This window comes from Pezoporus wallicus, unplaced genomic scaffold (assembly GCF_028554395.1).
Source record: "Pezoporus wallicus isolate ANWC-B61680 ecotype Strahan unplaced genomic scaffold, APGP_CSIRO_Pwel_v1 contig_3817, whole genome shotgun sequence".
Taxonomy (NCBI): Eukaryota; Metazoa; Chordata; class Aves; order Psittaciformes; family Psittacidae; genus Pezoporus; species Pezoporus wallicus.
The window spans coordinates 9,292,758-9,313,311 of record NW_026635157.1 but is presented as its reverse complement, the minus strand read 5'-3'; the positions used below and the strand labels follow the sequence as shown (position 1 = coordinate 9,313,311).

At 42.1% G+C, this 20,554-nt stretch overlaps 1 protein-coding gene and 1 pseudogene across 2 annotated transcripts; both read right to left on the bottom strand.

The window, feature by feature from the left end:
- Positions 1-639: 639 nt before the first annotated feature.
- LOC130598635 (pantetheinase-like) lies at positions 640-10,777 on the bottom strand. Of its 2 annotated transcripts, XM_057408284.1 has the most exons (8): positions 10,536-10,772; positions 8,327-8,566; positions 8,104-8,234; positions 6,055-6,247; positions 4,342-4,633; positions 3,289-3,662; positions 1,400-1,570; positions 640-1,151 (listed from the first exon to the last, which is right to left on the bottom strand). In XM_057408284.1, the coding sequence occupies exons 1-8, from the start codon at positions 10,749-10,751 to the stop codon at positions 1,023-1,025; spliced, it is 1,746 nt and encodes a 581-aa protein (XP_057264267.1). In that variant the 5' UTR covers positions 10,752-10,772; the 3' UTR covers positions 640-1,022. The 2 variants fall into 2 exon arrangements, with proteins under 2 accessions (XP_057264267.1, XP_057264274.1); XM_057408291.1 differs by lacking the exons at positions 640-1,151; positions 1,400-1,570 and adding an exon at positions 2,169-2,250 and having other exon boundaries at positions 10,536-10,777.
- Positions 10,778-12,296: 1,519 nt separating this feature from the next.
- LOC130597072 (pantetheinase-like) lies at positions 12,297-19,689 on the bottom strand (annotated as a pseudogene).
- Between the last annotated feature and the right edge of the window lie 865 nt (positions 19,690-20,554).

Below are 20,554 nucleotides of genomic sequence, written 5' to 3'. Positions count from 1 at the left end.
AACATAGCTGGAGGAGAAGGGGAAGCAAAGATGTGAACAGTGCCTTCTCAGCAGGATTACCTGGTCTTAAATGTAAATCTAAACCCGCTAATCCCTACAGCAAATTTATCTGCAGGGCAACACCCCCCAACATTATCATCAAGAAGCAAAGGACAAGGCTTATTTCACATATGTTGTTGTTATATGTCCAGAAATAGAGAAGATGGGATGGAGGAGCTGCTATATGATACCAGGTCACTCAGTGACCTCTTCATTGGGTACAAACAGTTCCAGCTCTGAATAGCATCTAGTGCAGACAGCAGGTGTTGGCAAGCTGTGTTCAGAACTGTCAAGTAGAATACGTTGTGGTTTCAATTCCAAGTTTTGGTTAACAGAGATTTCAAAGAAATGAAAATTCATGTTGAGTTCTGATCAAGAAGTGGTGGCAGGCTTTGTTTCAGGGTTGCCTCTTTGACTAGAGGCCTTGCTCAGGCTCCATGTTGCAGTATTCTGTGCTGCCATGTGCCACATGATGTGCAGCAGTGGCATAAATGCAACAAAACCAAAGAAATACAAATAGGAGAAAGATGTATAAGTGGGGTAGGAGCAGACTTACATAGGTCAGCATTGTCAAGGTTTTTTGTACAGACATGTCACAAATCACATCTTTAATTGTTTTTTTTACTAGTCTTATAATAATCTGCAATTATAAAAGATGCAATGCTATTTTTAATAAGAATGTATCCTCTGGCCCACAGTAAAGGTTTTCTGAGGGCTAGAAAAAAAAAAATCCATTAAACAGAGAGAGAAACAAAAAACTGCTGTTTTGCACTACAAAAGATTGGTAATTTTATGATATAGAAATAGACACTTCTTAATAAATGGTATCAGTAAAATAATAGTGCTGCATTATTACTAAACAAAGGACATAGGTAAGTTTGTGCAACTGGAAAGAAGAAATATAATTGGGATTGTTATAGTAGAGGATGCTGTATCTCATTTGGACATAGGGTTAATAGCATACAGCTTCAGCTTTTGTAATATCATGAGAAGGCTGGCAGTTGTGGGTCTTGCTTCAGATGATCCTTTGCATACCACCGTCCAAAAAGTGTCACAGTGACGACTGGTTTTGTTGGTCTTGTCTTACTTATCAAGCGCCCATCACTTAATACCTGATTGACAAAGGTAAGAGAAGAACATGGTTAGATATGAACATACTAAGAGCTCAGAAAAATGTGACAAAACAGGAAGAGATACGTCAGACCATATCTGTTATACAAACTAGTGACTCCATTAAAAGCTATTTAATAGATCTGATGATTCACTATGAGCAAGTTCACTTTGGCTGCTTTGAGACAGTTTATTCCACTACTGCTGCACAGAGAACCTAGCATGACACAGCTGCAGGGTGTCCCATTACCTGGAACTCCCTGGGGGCCAGCTGTACCCCGCTGTACAGGACTTCTGGAAAGACATAGTTGGTGCCAAACGTGCCGCTGAGGGAGAACATCTCAAACTTGGTCTGAGCTGTCTCTACCGGCTGCCCACATGAGTTCAGGTCTGTGCTCTTGCACTTGAGCAGCGTGCATATCTGTGGGGAGGAAGATGTAACAACATATTTAGCAAGACGGAAACACTCCGGTAGGAAAGCCTTGTGTCATTAAAACCAGTGTGTGTTGGGGCAGGTGACTGTCACAGGATCTCTTTCATAATCTTTAAGCAACTCCTTTTTAGTTGCAGCATATTTTTTCACGCTTTGATCAGATTGGGGTTATTCCAGAGCTCCATTGCTTTAGTAATCAGAAATAACCTGTTTCTGATTTAAGTGCTGCCAGAGCACCTTGTTTCATCCCTGAAGCCTAATCCTGCCACTTCCACTAATTCTTCCAATTGCCAGTTCTCTTGTTGAATGATCCTTTCCTACATGGCTTTGTAAGATGACTTTGTGAATGGAAATTGTAGACAAATGAAACAAAGTCCTCATCATGAGTACATTGTGCAACTGTACACACAGGTCCTCCTACTGATATTTGTATATGTTGCTAATGAAAATTCATTAGATGGCCTGGCAGTCCATGAGAAATCTGAATTTGATGTTCTTCATCCAAACACTGCTCAGTATATGTCAGGGAGATACAGTTTTGTCTTAGTAGTTGCAGCATACAGAGGGAAGTAAGAATGGCAATGATTTCGCTTTGCCCTTACAGTTAATTATCCAGCTGATAAAAGTTTATGGAAATCACGAAGAAATATGAAATAGAGCTAGTAATCCTGTGAAGAGTCAAAAGATGTTAGCTGGTTTTGCAGACAGGTGATAGAGCTTTTCTATTTGTGTCAGATATTGGGAGACAGAAGAAACATTTGCACACATCAGAAGTATTATTCATCAGCCAATATGGTTTTGGGTAAAATGTAAATGAACAGAGAAAAAAAAAGATTAAAATTCTATCAGTATGTTTTGAGGAAATGAAAAAAATACCGAGGGGAAAAAGGAAATGTAGAAATTCCTGTTTTCTCTAGAAAATTCAGTACTGGTAGAGACTATCTGGCAGCTTCCACAATCACTGCAATAAGTTTTCTAAGAAATTCATTTATTCAAGGTACCTTCTTAAATGCATTAGATGAGCTGTTTGCTGGCTAAGACTTTCTCCTATATCCTGGCGTCTGTCCCAGCTGCTATGCAGAGACCATGTGGATAAATAGAAGTAATTAACTAAAAAAAGAATATTCTGCTGGCACAGTAACTTAATTATGAAGGCAAAGAAGATTTTCTAACGTGGCTTTAAACAAACTCAACCAGGATGAAACTATGTCTTCCCTAATATTTGATTAAAAGAGGAGTTGACATTTCCAGTAAATGTCATATGCCGTTTCAGTAAACTTCATTGCTGTAATTTGAGAAATGGTAAAAAATTAACATCTCTGTGACTCTAAATTATCAAATTATCTCATAAAAAGATATGATAAACTTATATTTTTTAACAGCAACTCTTTGATGAAGATTACAGAGGAGATTCAGACACTTGCTGCAGACAGTCAAAAAAGAGGACCTAAATTTATCAAATATTGCACACCTAAATAATTGGTGAGTGCACTCTGGGAACCTAAAAGAGCTTTAGAGACCTCTCCACTGCATCTGTTGGATATAAAAGTAATCATGCTTGGATGTTTTATCAACTACTTCCTCCTGCTAACAAATAGGACACCAGGACTCAAGAAAGTAATTGTCTTTTCCCCCCACAGAGTTGAAGGTTTCTCCCTGTAAAGACGATTCCTGAAATAAGTAACCCTCTTCCAAAGAATCATTACCTGCAAATAGTATTGTCCTTCAACAACATGAAGCCCATCAAAAGCACCCAGCACATAAACTTCATCTTCTCGTTTCTCTACCATCTTGTAGCTCAAGTGACAGCAGAGGTCTTTCTGGCAAACAGTGCAATTCCCCTCAGGCTTAGTGAGCTCCGTGAAAGTGAACCAGTCATGGAAGACGAGTCCTCCGAAATCATTGTCATTCGATGAGAATCTCTCAACACTCAAAGCATATGAGCTCCAGTTGACAGCCAGTGGGAAGTCAGCAGAAAGGCGAGGGTGTGAATCTAATTCAGCAACAAGGAGGTGACCATCCTCAGTTTTCATATTGTAGTAGTATGTTCTGGCTCCGTCTGGTGCATAAATACCACTCCCTGAGGAAAGCACAAAGGTCAGTACAAAAAGAATGAAAAAAAATCTTATTGTCCTTTTGATTGTCACTAGTGTTATTTCATCCACTATTTTATAAATAGTACAGAAATTTTAGTCTCACCAAAGCTGACCACTAGCAACTCAGTACACAGTTCATGCTTTAGCAAAGAATAGCATTTATTTCCCTAGGTGCAGACTTCTTAGCAGTGTTACCTCAATAGGTCTGAAAACTTGTTTTTAACACTTTTCCACCTAACTGTGTTAAATACAACTATAAATAAGTCTTTCATTTGGCCATAATAAGTGAAGCCATGTATGCGGTTTACAAGTATATTTGCAATTTGACATGCAATCACAGACTTAGAGGTGGAGAGGAAAAGTTTCAGCAGTTTCTACTCATGTGGAAAGGGCAGTAACTAACTACTTGTTTAGAGGCATTAAAAGAAAGAAAGGAAAATCCTAAGAACCTAAGGCAAAGAAAAGAAAATACACAAGTTTGGTTGTGCACTGTATAGCACCAGGATTTTAAACAGGATTTATCAGGTTTAAAATTTGGTGACTAAACTGTTCAGATAAATACTTCAGATAAATACTCTACATTCTTCTGCAAATCACCTTGCAGCGCAGGGAATAGAGATTTATGGTTATAAAGATTTTTCAGACAAAGTGAGAAATAATTACCTGTCATAGATATGCTGGTACGGTGTGTATTGGCAGCTAGGAAGTTGACACCCATGCCCATAGCCCAGGCAGAGTGAAACTCAACCGCAGTCAGAAAGGGCAGGACGTTCATCCAAGCTGTTGGGAAAAGCACGGTGTCCACCTGCCACTTGCTTACTAGGACCACGGCAGGTTCATGGAAGAGGATGTCAAAGCAAGTGAAAATACCAAATTTTCCAAAGGGGGTCTCAAAGGTGATGGCTTCTGGCTCTTTTGGGTAATTAAACTGAGTTTCTGGAATAAAGAGATTGTACTGCAGGGGAAGGAAAAAAAAAAGGGGGAATTGGTTAAAGACACTTACTGCAATCCCCTAAATGACCTGAGAAGTTTTTTGAAACAGAAGAGCTTCTGTTTTAAGCCTTCACATGTAGGAAGTCCGGGTAAAGTTACATGATCACCGTAGTGCCCAAAAGGTGAATATGGGGAGACACACATTGCCCTGGCATCTAGCTAGGAAAGCAACTGCAGGTCTGTCGGTGTCAGCCACCTGCAACTCCCATGAAAGTAATCTTTCCACACTCCCCAGCTAGTTTGCAATTCTGGTGAACCAAAAAACACACAGAAGAGAGAGAATAATGGAAGAGGAGCATGTGAGATCTGGTGCCAAGAGACACAATTGGTGACCAGACAAGAAGGACTGGGAGCACACAGCACCAGCAGAAAGCATAAGACAGTACTGAAGACTGCAGAGCAGAGAAGAAAATAAAGGCTGCGGTGACGGGGAAGAGGCAGATGATCTCAACCAAAAGAAAAACGCAAGTTTTGACATTCTCAGCTTTCCAACATTTTCCTTCTTCCTTCACATTCACGTTTACTAAAACAGTCCTTTAATCTCAAGGTGGCCTGGACAATAAACACGTTCACTGAGCCAGAAGAGAGGTTCAGGTTTACTGAGCTTCTAATTCAGTGGCACATGGGGGATCAGACTTGCATTATCAGTGTCCCCTTCACCCAGCTTGCTCGCAGAGAAATATCTTGGCACCGTCTCTGAAGAATCAGGTGAAATACTGTGCCTGAAGGGCATTAAATAAATAACTGACTTCAGTTTAGCCATGTCAGCATGCTATCTGGCACACGGCCTCCAAACTATCCTGATGGACCTTGCAGGTAGGCACATAGAACTGAAAGAAGCTACTTTCATTGGGTGCAATGTTTTAATGCCATCATCTCTTTTTGCACCTAGCTTAGGTCTACGGTTTTGTCCAGATAGTTCTGTGCTAGAACTGTGCTGAAACATTATCAAAAAATAAATATACAGCAAAGGGCCTCTCTTCTTTAAATCAGACTACTCATGTAAGACAAGATGCAGATGAACTTTTTAAAACCTGGAACATGAAGGGGTAGGCCAGTGGAAACCTGGCACTGAAAACTAAAGCTGCTTAAGGAGCAGGTTTTCCAGTAATAGGGAGTTAATGAACTGAGGAAGTTGACCAAAACCATATGCCACTAAACCAGACCTGAGCAGTCATTTTTCATTTGAGTATATTTTGAGAAACATACAGTAAATGCAAATTTGGAGTCAACAATTCACAGCAAGGGAGATATTCTTTTAGATTACTATTACCAGAAGCAAAACTCTGCCACAGACAATGACTGGCATTTAATTCTCCTGCTAAATTGAGACATTTTGTAAGTAGTTGAAAAACAGCTCCTGATTTTCCAGGGCCACTTTACCTTATGGTAACGAGCCACCAGTTTTCCCTCTGGGTCAAAGACGACATCAGTGTTGTACTGATAGCGACCATCCTTGGGGCAGCTGGGATCACTAGAGTTACAAGGCTTCTTGTCCCCAATGTTTGCAACCACATAGATGGAGTTATTCCTGGCCATGCAGCTGAGTCGTTCCTGCACTGGAGCAGGAGCAAATCTGATGTATTTTAGGGAATAGAAATAAAAAAAACAAAAAGGCTGACAAAATCTGTGCTACCAGTGGTGTCCATCACTGGAGTGCTGAGGGCTCATAGGCAGCTCCTCCAATCCAGCAGTCATGGCAGGTCAGGCAGATACTTAGGGTTGCTGCAGCACTTCCTCAGGTTGTTTCCTGCACCTGTAGGTGTAGGTTCTGGAGCTCTCTCAGTGGCATCCAGAGGAACATGCCACCCTGGTGCGGCCTGTCAGAACCCCTCAGTACCCAGAACATGCACTGCAGCAAGCAGATAATTCTAGGGCTGGGAACGAGCAGGAGAGGAATCACTGAGCAGAGGAAGAGAATAAGTTGGTGTCACACAAGAGAATATCTTAGTGCCTGGCAAGGTGGCATCTGAGGACAGTAACTCTGGGCCCTCAATACATGGAGCAGAGTTGAGCTGTGAAATGAAGTGCCCATAACAGGCCAGAAAGAAAGTAGTCATATGCCTCTGTAAGGTGGCAATGCATATCTCTTTGCAAGGTGTGCATGGGCCACACAGGAGGACCAGCATGTAGGATACATATATAGCACCAAGGAATAGGACATGCCAGACTGTAATGGCAGGCATTACATTCCCATAAGCTGCTAATGAAAAACCTGCTTTAGAATAGTGAAGAGACACACAGACCACCTTCACAAAAAATAGCTGTGTGAAGAACAGACTGGCACAGATTGCCCAAAGAAGTCATGGATGTCCCACCCCTGGTAGTGTTCAAGGTTGGACAGGGCTTTGAGCAACCTGGTCTAGTGGAAGGTGCCTGCCCATGGCAGGGGGGGTTGGAACTGGATGTGCTTTCAGGTCCCTTCCAACCCAAAACATTACATGATTCTACCAATAACTAGAATAACACCTGGTTAGACATGCTGCCACCCCACATCCACTGAAGACTCTGCATATTTTAGCTACTTATGTCTCAGCGAAAAATTGCACATCCTGCATTTCTTCCCACTGTGAATCTTCTTCCTGGGCCACTGAGGAATTACATCCTCAGATGTAATGACATGCTCTAAGTAGATCATCATTGAGCAGGTGCAGAAAGCCATGGTTAAAAGGCAGACCACAGCTCTAGTTCCACGGCTGCGCAACTATTGCGTGCTGTATGGATTTGAAGTCCAGCGCTCATCTATAAGTTAGCTTGTCCCTGCTGAAACTTGATGCTTAAATGACAGATCATGTTCTGCAGTGCTGAGACTCTAGCAATTCAGACTGTATCTTATCTTAATTGTGAAAAAATAACATGGGAAATTTATGGGTTAGTATCAATTGGAAGTTTGGACTTTGACTACTAACCTCACTAACCTCACCAGCTCTGCTATTAGCTGCTCAGAAACTAGTTCTTGGCTGTCCACAAAAATGGTATGTGTGCTTCTGTCTTAACATGGCATTTGTAAAAAAAACCAAACAAACTAACAAAACAAATAAAAAATAGTGCTAAGAATTTACAGTCATCAGTTCTATTCAAAATAGTGTGAAAAAATAAAAGCAAATGAGAAGCAGAATATTTTGGCATCAAAACTTTTCAACGTGCAAAAAAAAAAGGGACATTTCCTCTACATTCAGTAACCCAAATTCTCTATATTGTTTGAATTTCTCTTTAAAGTTTCTAATTAAAAAAAATAAATTAATAGGGTTCTCTCATCAGTCATGGACATGTTATATATTTTATCATGTAACTTACGTTCATATGCAACTTTAATTGAAACTTACTATCACATCAAAAGTGCTAGTTCTTAGGCACTTCCTAGGAGCAGCTCATGCGTGACTCCATAAAACACTAGCTTAAAAGCACATAGATAAATGCAGAAGAAATCACCTTGTGGGGTCAGTGCAGGGAATCCAGTTCACCGCTGGATCTGGGATATCCTCCAGGTACGGGTAGATGGTTTCTCTTGTGAAGCGCCAGCCGTAAATGCCATCTTCAGGAGTCACAATGATGTGGGCACCCTGGCACAACAGGCTCCATTAAGAAGTCACCCATCAACAGACAACCAGGGGCAGAAAACACTACTTGACAGCACTCACGATACACCTAGTACCTGCTGGGCGGCTTCCTTGATGGCCCCTTCCAAGACATCCATGTTGCTGTTCATCAGGGCCAAAGCATCGTCAGGAGAAACAGGCTTAATAACAGCAGTTGGCAGGATGACGGCATGCTCATAGACGGCTGCAATGAAGGTGTCGGAGGCAAGGGCCTGTAGGACTGTGAGTGCAAACACCGCAGCGTGCAGGAGAGGCTGGGACAGGAGCATGGCTGGTGCCTCGCAGCTCCTAGAATGCTTTGAGTTGTGGACAAACAGTACAAAAGAGCATGCATAGAAAAGCAAGAGGGACAAAGTTTAACTTTGAAGGAGGGAGGAAGTGCTGGCCTTTCAAAGCATTACTTTGGAATCAAGTGTCACTGGTGACATGTGGGAAGCTAGGAACAGTACACAGTAGGGATGTTGCAACTGAACGAGACTGAAAAACTGGGCTAAGCCATGACTAATTCTGTCAATATAAAAATAAATCATTAAACACTTGGCTAGAAAGAACGGTCCTGTTTTTGTTACACTTTTCTCTGTCATTGATTGCAATAGACTTTTGCTATCTATGTTGGCTCAATTCTGATATCCAGGTGAAAGGTGGATGTGTCACCCCTGGAGCTAGGTTTCTGTGAAGTTTAAGACACAAGAGTGAGGGTCTTAAAGAATCCTTTATTCCTAAAGAAGATGTCTTCATATTCCCCAGTTCCTGTGCTATATGTCAGTATGTGCAGCTTGTTTCCCTGAGTTTCTTTAGACCAAAATCTGCATTAGCATCTCACTGTATTTAGATGTAATACACTTAAGCCAGCAACAGAACTGGCCCTTGCATGCATTCGCATTCCAGTTGCTCTCACAGCTGCTTCTGTTTAGCTGTACATCACCTTCAACGGCTTTCCACCAGAAAATATGCATCTGGAGAGAATGTTTTCCTCTGAAATCAGGCAGGCAAGTACCCATTGCCTGGCTGCCACTAGGCCGAAGCAGAAGACAGGGCTAGCTCATCAGATGCAGTGGCATGCCTTCACCTCTGCTCACCTTTCTTGTCCTCAGAAACATGCTATGTATTGAGAAGCCTTCATTTTTAATCTTCAGTTCAGTTCAAATGCATTTTTCACCTACGATATTTTCAATTTTTTTACTTTCTAGTAGTTGCGGTGTTCTGATTTGGAAAAGGGTTCCTGAATACTGGGAAGCAGAACAGGCTGCCTTCAGCTACAGCAAACTGTCATTGTAGTGCTTCACATTGTACAGCTCTTTTTCTACAGAGCATTATAGAAAAGAAAGACATGTGGGTGAATGCAAGCACCAGACAGTTCCCTGCAAGAGTAGCACTGACTGAGGATTTCAACCATTAGGAACATTGACTCACATCTGGTAATGTTCATCTCTAAGTACTTCTCTACATACATTACTAGACACAGCATACTCATTTAGTAACTTTAAATATGAGCCTTTAAAAGGCTACAACAGAAATTTCAGTGATAATTGAAGTAATGTAGCTTGAAAACCTTTCCTCCCACCCCTGTTTTCCTTACCAAATGAGGTATGGATTGAGTCACATTAACAATAATCAGACAGAAGTCTGAAGGAGGAAGCAGTAAATGCTCCCTCATTTAGCAACAGCGAGGACACCAGTCAGTCCAGAAAGGTGACTACCCTGGCAGGGCTGAGCAGGAAAAGTTAACAAGTGCAGGGCCAGTGTACTGCCCTGCAAAGTCCAAGTTACACTGTGGGGGGGGGTGTGTGTGTGTGTGTGTGTGTGTCTGTCATACAGTGGGAAGGAGGCATCCCTGTCTGCCTCTGTTCCAGCAGGCACCACCACCTCTTGCCTGCACAACTGGGATCTCACCCAGGAACAAGGAACTAATGCTAACTAAAACAACCCACTGAACCCACAAAATAAAAATGAATGAAACTACAACAGTCCTGGCTACACATGGCTGTGGGCAATGTAAGAGGAAACTTACCGTCTTGGTTTAAACCCAGGTGGCAACCAAGTACCATACAGCCGCTCACTCATTCCCCCCTCCCTGTCCCGGGTGGGATGGGGAAGAGAAGCAAAAGAATGTAAAACCCACAGGTTGAGGTAAGAACAGTTTAGTAACTGAAGTACAATATGCTACTATTATTAATAACAATAATTATAACAGAATAACAAAGGGAGAGAATATAAAACTAGAAGGGTACATAAGCACAAGTGCTACACAATATAATTGCTCACCATATGCCAACAGATACGTAGCCTGACCAGAGCAGCGACCAGTCCCTCCCAGGTAACTCCCCCCAGTTTATATACTGGGTGTGACATGCTGTGGTATGGAGTAGCCCTTTGGCTAGCTTGGGTCAGGTGTCCTGTCTCTGCTTCCTCCCGGCTTCCCATGCCCCTCCTCCCTGGCAGAGCATGAGAGACTGAAAAGTCCTTGGTTGGAGTAAACATTACTTAGCAACAACTAAAACATCAGTGTGATATCAGCATTGTTCTCAGGCTAAAACTGAAAGAGAGCACTGCACCAGCTACTGGGAAGAAAATTAACTCTATCCCAGACAAAACCAGGATGCTTATCTAGAGTTCCCTCTGCTTTTCACACCTCCACCCTCCCAATCCACTCTCCCCACCCCTGTACTGTATTCTTCCCCCAGCCTCTGTAACTGCCTGAGGATGGTGGTTATCTGAGGACTTACTTTTGTGAAATAGGATGCAATTTGATGCTAAATCAGCTTAGCTGTAGAGGTAGTCTGTCTTCAGACTGTGGTCCTGCCCCTTGTGCTAAGAGAGTCTGTGTGGAAGACAACTCCTTATTCAAAGGGTTAATCTTGCTGTGGAGAAGTCTGTGTGAAGGGTCACACTTTCAACCATTCAATCATTACAAATAAGTGAGGACATGCGCAGCAGGGCTGAGGAAAACAAAAGCTACTCATTTTTAGCCAGAGCACATAGTTATGTTGCTTAGCTGTAAGAGGGCACCATGTCCTAGGGTGCGGATACAAATGTAATGCTACAGTATTTTTTCTCCCCAAACAAGCAGAGTGTTTTCCACGACTTCTATTATATGAATTGTAGAGAGTTACAATTTAATACGTTTACAGACTAAAATCTTGTGTTTACAATGTTGACTTTGTTCAGAAACACTGTATCTTGCATCCTGCAAGTCCATTTTTCTATGACAGTGGTCAAATTAAATGTGAACAATGTTTTTATTTCTAAATAAAACTGCAGAATAGACAACTGAATTAATTGCACATAACAATCTTATTTGTGCCACATGAAGTAATCCAGTCCACTTGCTTAGGAAGTACAGTCTGCAGGACCCGCACCCACACATACGTGAGTGAGTTCAACCTGTGTAAGCTGTTCTTCAGCCTTTCCCAACACCTGCCTGCAAAGCCTTGACTCTCCCTCGCACCATCATGAGCAAACATTTCATGGCAAGACAGATGTGCACCTGTGAAATTTCTCACTTTGAGAATTTCTGACAAGGACCCACCTGGCCACTTGAAAAAGGTGACACAGTTATCGATAGTTTCATGGAAAGGAAATTTTCCACACCCTGAAACTATGGCCAGAAAGATCCAAGAAGACTCCTCCAACCGTAAGCTGGGGCATGGCATGATGACACATTACACTGTGCGACGGGTTGAATAGCTGCTTTTTGAAAAACAGGGGTTTTTGTTTTCAAGGCTTGTTGTATTTTTCAGAGCAAATTACAAAAGTTCAACCATCAGCCTTCAAAGGTTCTGCCAGCCTCTGGTTTAGGAAAGCACCTGTTCAGATGCTCAGAGCTGGGGTGGGACGGTGCTGTGGAAATGACCTCTAATACTCCACCGAAAATTTCAAAGAATAAAAAGTTGGGTGCTATTGGGCCACATGCCACTCTCAAGTACCTGAACCATACACCAGTAAAGTCAGAGGAATTTACTTTCTATTGTCCCCAGTGTCAAGGTGAAGCCTACGACAACCTAAACTATTATATAAAAACATGCAGAACTGTCCGGCAGTAATAAATTTTTGCTGCAAAATCAAGTCAACAAATCAATGTGCAGTGACTACACTGATAGATAAGGCAACTTGATAAACAAAATGTCATTATAATTGTATGTATTAACATTAATTAACATCAATTGACATTATGATTTATTATGATTAATTAGTGGTACACAGACAAGCAGATGAGATCTTAAAGGATCTGCAGTGAAATCATGGAGAACCTTGCTCTGTGTGTGGAGGGTCCTTTTCATACCATCTCCCAAGGAGTGTTACACTCATAACTGGTTTTGATATACTAATCTGACTTAATCAGATGTCCATCAGTTAGCACGTAGTTGTGGAAAAGTGAAATAAACAGGAACCTCAGCAAACCAGCACTTGTGTGTAGCAAACACAAAATAATACATTCAGAAATGTTGACCTAGGTGAGAGATGTGATAGCTTACCTGGAGCTACTACAAAGTCTGAGAAAAACTAGTTCTGTCTTGAGCAATATTTTATTCTAGGGGATTTGAGGGGACAGGGAAGAAGGGAATCGGCAAAATGAACCTCCTGTATTGATACAACCAAGAAAATCAGGCAGAAGTAAAGCTGCCTTGAACTCCAGCCAGTTACTGAAATACAGAACACTGATAACTACCAAGTTGCTCCTGTGTTTTATAGTGGCTTTTTGACCATTTGTGTTACAAGTCAGACAACTCACAAGGGTGTTCCATTACTTCGAATTCCCCGGGGGCCAGCTGCACCCCACTGCACAAGACTTCTGGTAAGACATAGTTGGTGCCAGAAGTGCCGCTGAGGGAGAACATCTCAAACTTTGTCTGAGCTGTCTCCACCGGCTGCCCACGTTTCTGGATCTGTGCTCTTGCACTTGAGCAGTGTGCATATCTGTGGGGAGGAAGATACAGAAAGGCAAAATACTGCTAAGCTTTCAACAGTCAAGAGGTGGATTTGATTATAAGAAAATCTGCCATGATGAACAAATAATCCAATACATTTACCCGTTTATTTAGAGCAAGAGGTGGGGGGCACTTTAAACTTTGTAAAAAGACAGTTCTTTGCCAGCACTTACTTTGCCAGTTATTTACACGGACACTGCAGCAGAGCGGTGTCTGTGTATCCACAAGTGTTTGTAAGTTCTGTGTGCACTCATGCATAATGCATAATGTATTTAGTCATAGATGTGGAACAGTTTGTGACCTAGGGAAGTTACTTCAGCTCTTCCTGAGTCTCCTAAAAAAACTGAAGGCATACTTTTTTGCCTACTCTAATGGGAATACTTCAAAGTTACAGAGAAAAGACAAAGATAGAGCACTTCAAAAAAAGCATAAGAGCAAAATTGAATAGAATCAATACACTGACAAGTCATATGATTACAAATGTTATGTCCATAGTTAGTTTCTTAATTTTGTTAGACAACTACATGTTAGAGAATCACATCAGCACAACAGTAAAATCACAGAGCAGAAAACAGCTTTCTTGTGACAAGAGCATCCCTATGAAGACAAGGAGAACTCTACAATCTTATCTCCCTTTTGTACACATATATGGAAACCTCTTTAGGATCTCAGAACCATAGAATTCTTTAAGTTGGAAAACCCCTTTAAGACCACTGAGTATAACTATTAACCCGCACTGCCAAGTCCACCACTAAACCATGTCCCTAAACACCACATCTATGCATCTTTTAAATACCTCCAGTGATGGTGACTCCACCTCTTTCCTGGGTAGCCTGTTCCAGTAACTGACAACACTTTTGGTGAAGAAATTTTTAATACCCAATCTAAACTTCCCCTGGTGCAACTTGAGGCCACTTCCTCTTGTCCTATCACTTGTTACTTGGGAGAAGAAACCAAACCCCACCTCACTACAACCTCCTTTCAAGTACTTGTAGAGAACGATACGGTCTCCCCTCAGCAATAGATCCTGCCAAACCTATAACCTGCAAAACCTGAAGACCAACTTACGCAAGACATGTTCTAGGAATTACAATCAGCACAGAGAAGCATATGTACCCATCTTGGTCTGTGCTTGCCAAAACTGCTGGGTGACCTGTCATTCTTGAAGTGTTATAGCATAGGGTCAACTCAGGGCCTTTGCTTTCATCATTCATAACACAGACAGAAAAGCAGGGTCAACAACCTTAATGAAGTCAAAATGCATCATGAAAAAAAGTGGTTTCAGGGAGACCTAAAAAAAGCCTCCTCTTAACCCCTCTCAATCAAAAATAAGACAAATGCAAATGGTGTGCAAAGAGAATATTGCAGCCTCCCCACTGTCAAAAGAACAAAAAACCCTTTACCTGCAAATAATACTCTCCTTCAACAATATGTAGGCCATCAAAGGCACCCAGAACATAAATGTCATCTTTCTGCTTCTCTACCATCTTGTAACTAAGATGGCAACAGAGATCCTGATGGCAAATAGCACAATTTCCCTCAGGTTCTGGGAGTTCCATGAAGGAGAAGAGATTATGGTAAATGACCGCACTTAAACAGTGCTTGTTTGATGGAAGCTGTTCGTTCCTGCTGGCATACAGTTTCCAGTTAACAGAAGTGGGATAGTCAGGCGAGAGACGTGGGCATGAGATCAGTTCTGTCACCAAAAGGTGACCATTTTCCATTTCTGTGTTGTAAAAAAATGCTTTCAGACCATCTGGGGCATAAATACCACTCCCTGCAAACACAGAACACCCGAAAGCTTTTAATCTGAAAGGAAGTGCATGGGACAAGTAAGCATTCCTCCCTAATTATACATGTGCCAAATTTTATTCTAATGCTTACCAACTGTTTTGAAACTAAATTAAGCTTCACAGACCACAATCCTAACCCAATGCTTTTTCCAACCAGTGAAAAGCAGACCAAGCTTTGATGTTTCATATATTGTAAGAGACAAGATTAGCATGTTATTATATGCCACTGTATATGATTTAAGTGGCTGAATTTATACATTCCTTATTGAGTTTAGCTGCATTAGAATTCAGTATTTCTGATTAAAATGAATGGTAAAACCATCAAGTAAAAAGAAAAAAAAAAAAATCAGTAAGGAAAAGATATTACTAGAAGTCACATCTTTATGCAACCTCTTTACAAAAATACACAGATCTTTACCCCTGAGTAAAACCTATCCATAAAGGATGTGAGTTGTGTCACACAGGGTCACCAATGACTGAGAACTAAAGGAACAGCCCACATCTGCTCTTATTTGGAAAGCAAAGTTTAGGGCTACAGTTTAACACAACCAATAAGTTTCACTTCTGCAAGCACATTCCCACACAACTCGTGTGGGGCTTCTTTGTATCTGCTCAGGAAAAACATACAGTGAAAACTGAGCCTGCAAAGAAAACTTGAGGCAAGAAATCCAGCCCTGAAGTGCTTTTCAGGACTCACAAGAATATTTCAGAGTTAGGTTTCCACCTAGTGGAGAAAAAAAGTTTGGGCCTTCACATGACCAAAACACCGATAAACACCAGGGACAGAAGATGAAGAATCACATGTATAAACTCATTTAACAAATAACTAAAGGTGTTCTAATCAACTTAAGCATTTCTGAGTTCTTATAAATCACATTTTGATTTCCTTTTTATATGTACAGGTTTTTTTGTCCTAATCCTGTTGATACATATGCATGCCTAAAGCCGATGGGAACTTCTGCTCAGGCAGACTCAATACATGGATATAAATGTTGCCCACATCAACAAGATCAATTAGAGCAATATCACATTACCTGTCACATCTAAAGTGGAGTTGTGCAAATTTGCTGAAAAAAAATTGATGCCCATTCCCATGGCCCAGGCTGAGTGAAACTGGACCACTGACAGCAGTGGAAGAGTGTTAACCCAAGCAGTTGGCAACAGAATGGTGTCAACCTGAAATCTACTTGCCAAGACCACAGCTGGGTCGTGTTAGAGTATGTCTGCACAAGTGAAAATGCCTAAGTAGCCAAAGAGATGTATTGAAAGTCACAAATTCTGGATCCTTAGGGTAATTAAACTGTTTCTCTGTCACAAAAAGGTTGTACTGTTCATAGAAAGGAAGGAATGGAGACAAATATTTTAGAAAAGAAATCAAACCACTTAAATCAGACTAATATTGAATACAATATTCATTTAAATTCAAGTAACGGAGAATATGTTTGTGAACATGCTATATCTTAATTTCTAAAAGGACACTTCATACCACTGCAAGAGAAGTCAAGCACAAATATCCGTGGTTCTGATCTATACCAGCAAAGAGGATTTGTATTTAGTTTGCAAGAGTTTAGGACATTAATGTTTGAATATCTCATGTGTCACTCCCTATTGAAAAACAGGAAAAATAGGGGGCTCATTGACATTTAATTAATTTAATTATTTGCTATTAAATTTAGAATAGCAGGAATGAAAACACAGAACCATAGAATCATGGCAGGGACACCTCACACTAAACCATGTCACCCAAGGCCTCGTCCAACCTGGTCTTGAACACTGCCAGGGATGGAGCATTCACAACCTCCCTGGGCAACCCATTCCAGTGCCTCACCACCCTAACAGGAAAGAATTTCCTCCTTATATCCAATCTAAACTTCCCCTGTTTAAGTTTTAACCCGTTACCCCTTGTCCTGTCACTACAGTCCCTAATGAAGAGTCCCTCCCCGGCATCCCTATAGGCCCCCTTCAGATACCGGAAGGCTGCTATGAGGTCTCCACGCAGCCTTCTCTTCTCCAGGCTGAACAGCCCCAACTTTCTCAGCCTATCTTCATACAGGAGGTGCTCCAGTCCCCTGATCATCCTCGTGGCCCTCCTCTGGACTTGTTCCAACAGTTCCATGTCCTTTTTATGTTGAGGACACCAGAACTGCACACAATACTCCAGGTGAGGTCTCACAAGAGCAGAGTAGAGGGGCAGGATCACCTCCTTCAACCTCCTGGTCACGCTCCTTTTGATGCAGCCCAGGATACGGTTGGCTTTCTGGGCTGCAAGCACACACTGCCAGCTCATGTTCATTTTCTCATCAACCAACACCCCCAAGTCTTTCTCTGCAGGGCTGCTCTGAATGTCTTCTCTGCCCAACCTGTAGCTGTGCCTGGGATTGCTACGACCCAGATGTAGGACCTTGCACTTCCTTATCTTAATGCAGTGGCCTTACCTGCCCCCTGACACCTGCTCTATAATGACTCCATGTACAAATACATTTAAGCCTGGGAAGGAGCTTTTGTTTCATACCTTTAATCACTAGAGGATGATGCACCCCTGAACATTGTAAAATCATCTTACCTTGTGATAACGAGCCACCAGTTTTCCTTCAAGCCAAAGACAACGTTGGTATTGTACTGACAGTGACCATCGCTTGGGCACCTTGCATCACTGGAATTACACAGCTTCTTGTCTCCCATATTCACAACCACATAGACACAGTTATTTCTTTCCAGGCAGCTCAGTCTTTCCAGCACAAGTGAGGGAGCAAACTTTAACAGCAGGGAAGAAAGAAAGGATATAAAATATAAAATCAGTTAATCCATAAAAATACCAACACTGAAACTCCAGATCACATGAATTATAGGTTTAAGTTAGTCATATCTAATAAGAGATTCTCATTTTCTGCTATTCAACAGAAGGCAGTGGTTTTGTGCTTCCAAGCTCAGTGTGTTGAAACTCCAGCTTCACCTAACATTAACTCAGGCAAACAGGAGCTTTCTTGCAGCTTCGAGTCTCCTTTCTGCTGCTAGTGTGCAGCACAGCACTGATGTGACACCAACACAGGGCTAATCTCACCCATTCTACTTCAGCTCTCAATTTGGCTGCTGTGCAGAAGTAGCATAGGATTTGCTTCTTCTGTGGTGCATTTTGTTCTCTTTTGCCAAACACTGAAGCTTCAAAAAATGGTGCCATTTATTAAGGAAAATGACAGGATAAAAAGCCTACCAAATCATGATTAAAAAATATGTTTGAAATCGTGCAGTACATGTTTGCCATAATAGCCGCTATTTTATTCATAAATAGTCCTAATATTCCTGTATCTTAAACATTTTCTAAAACGCGCATGGAATACGTTACTGAAAAGTAGATTCTGTAAGTTTTTTGGTTTTGTTTGAAATAAATCTCAACCTTTCCGAGTAAACTAAGTAAAATAAAAAGAAATATACTGAGAAAAAAAAGACAGATAAAAATGAGGAAGGAAGCTGTCTAAAGTTATTTATGGCAACTACAGGATGCCCAACCTTGATTCATTTCATAGCAGCTCTTCCAAGATATATAAAACTATCAACAACCACTCTAACAGTAGCCGTCTTTCTCCTTGGACCATTCCCCATACAAAGCAGGAACAATACCTTCCAGGATCAGCACAGGGAATCCAGCCCACCTGTGCATCTGGGATATCCTCAAGATAAGGGTAGATTGTTTCTCTTGTGACGACCCAGCCATAAATTCCGTCTTCAGGTGTCACAATGACGGGGGCATCCTGATACCAAAACAGAAGCCCAAAAAAGACCATTAAGAAGATAAATAAATGTCTGCAATGAATCATAATTACCTGTCTGGCAGCCTCTTTTATGGCCACTGCCAAAATTGCCAGATTTTTGTCCATCAGGATCAAGGCCTCCTCAGGAGAAACTGGCACTTCAGTGTCCTCTGACAACACCACACTGTGCTCATAGACAGCTGCGATGTAGCCATCCAGGGTACAGGCCTCCAGAGCAAACAGCACCAAAAGCACAGCAGAGGCATGAGCCTGGAGCCTGGAAGTCACCCAGCAGGAGGATGGGGACAAGCAAAGTCAGGGACTTTAAATGAAATTCTTGCAGAAAACCTGGGAATTCCCCCGAGCAGCAGTAAGTCAGCATCAGGAGATGCCTTCCCCCTGCCCGGAAAGTCTCACACACATCACAGGCAAGAGAGCCACAAGAAGACAGCAACTTTGCCTTGCTCCACTGGAGAAGTCACCACTGTGCTGCAAAGAAATGCATTGCCTGCCAGACCTGTGAATGATGCACGTGTGGCATTGCTGTAGTAATGCAGCACAAGGCAAGCAAAGGTCACAGCTGGATAACAAGCCAGAGTTTGGGAAATCTCAGTGAAGGGCAGCATTGCCAAACTCCTGGCCAGTGGGAGGGCACTGGAGGCAGGCAGCGGGCCCTGAGATCACTGCTGCTGCACAGGCACTACCTGTGCTGCCCCAGCTCAGGGCTGCTCTGATCTAGCCACGTGCATTTGTTCCTGGTACGGTTCCTACTTATTGCAGCTTCACATATGGTAAAACTGTGTTAGTAACAGCAGATGGGTATTTAGACCTGCCACTGCATGAGACAAGCACAGCACTAGCCAGGGGGTTGCTGAGTTTCCCACAGGAGAGCCGACTGCTCTGCTTTAACTATTAGCTGCAGGACCCCTGGATAATCACGGCAGAACATGCTCGTGAGTTGCTCTGAGCAACTGGAAACCAGGATTCCTCTTCAATTTCCCATCCATTGTGTACATGAAAGAAAGAAGAGGGGAGATGTGTTCCCAGAAAGCTAGAGGGGTTCGTTAGGCCTTTCTAGTTTCTACTAGAGGTCTGCTCCAGTTCATGCATTGCAGGACAGCTCTAATTTCAAAGGCATTTGTGCTCTTTCTGGCAATCCCAGCCAATTCAAGTCCTAACAGCACAAGTCAGGTAAGCAAACATTTCACAAAGAGAGCTAATTAAGTCTCCTGTCTACAAGCCTGCATCTTGTGCACCTCACACCTACCTCCAGCCCTCTCAGCTCCTTCTCACCTGCCTCACCATTGGAACTGGCAGAGTCAGCACTTCATCATAAGTTGAGGTTTTAGTAAAGTCTTAACGCCTGATACAAAAGGAGAGGGATCTATTGCCAGAGTGCTAGCAGGGGAAGCCTGCCCTTTGATACCCTGATGCTTCACAGTTCAGCTGGCTACCAGAGCAGTTCTTGCTTGCCCCTGGAAGGGCTCTGGCAGACAAAGAAGTACTTATCATGTAATTCCAGCAGCTACTCACAAGAGAAACCCATTGTAAGTTGCTAAGGCAAGACCATTTTGTACTATTTATAGAAAAACAGGTAGCACATAGAACCCTTTCTAAGGCTGAGCTGTGGGCTCCAGAACAAATTAAATGATGTTTCCCACAGCTGAGGTCAGGTGGTCTACTGTGAATATGCCAGGCATGCCCTTGTCCCAGCTCCCCTTGAGCTGTTTTGCTGAACACCTGGAGAAAGTGAGAAGATACTTTTTTTTTCCCCACTGTTGGAAAAAAATAGCTCTAGACTTTTGATAGACCTA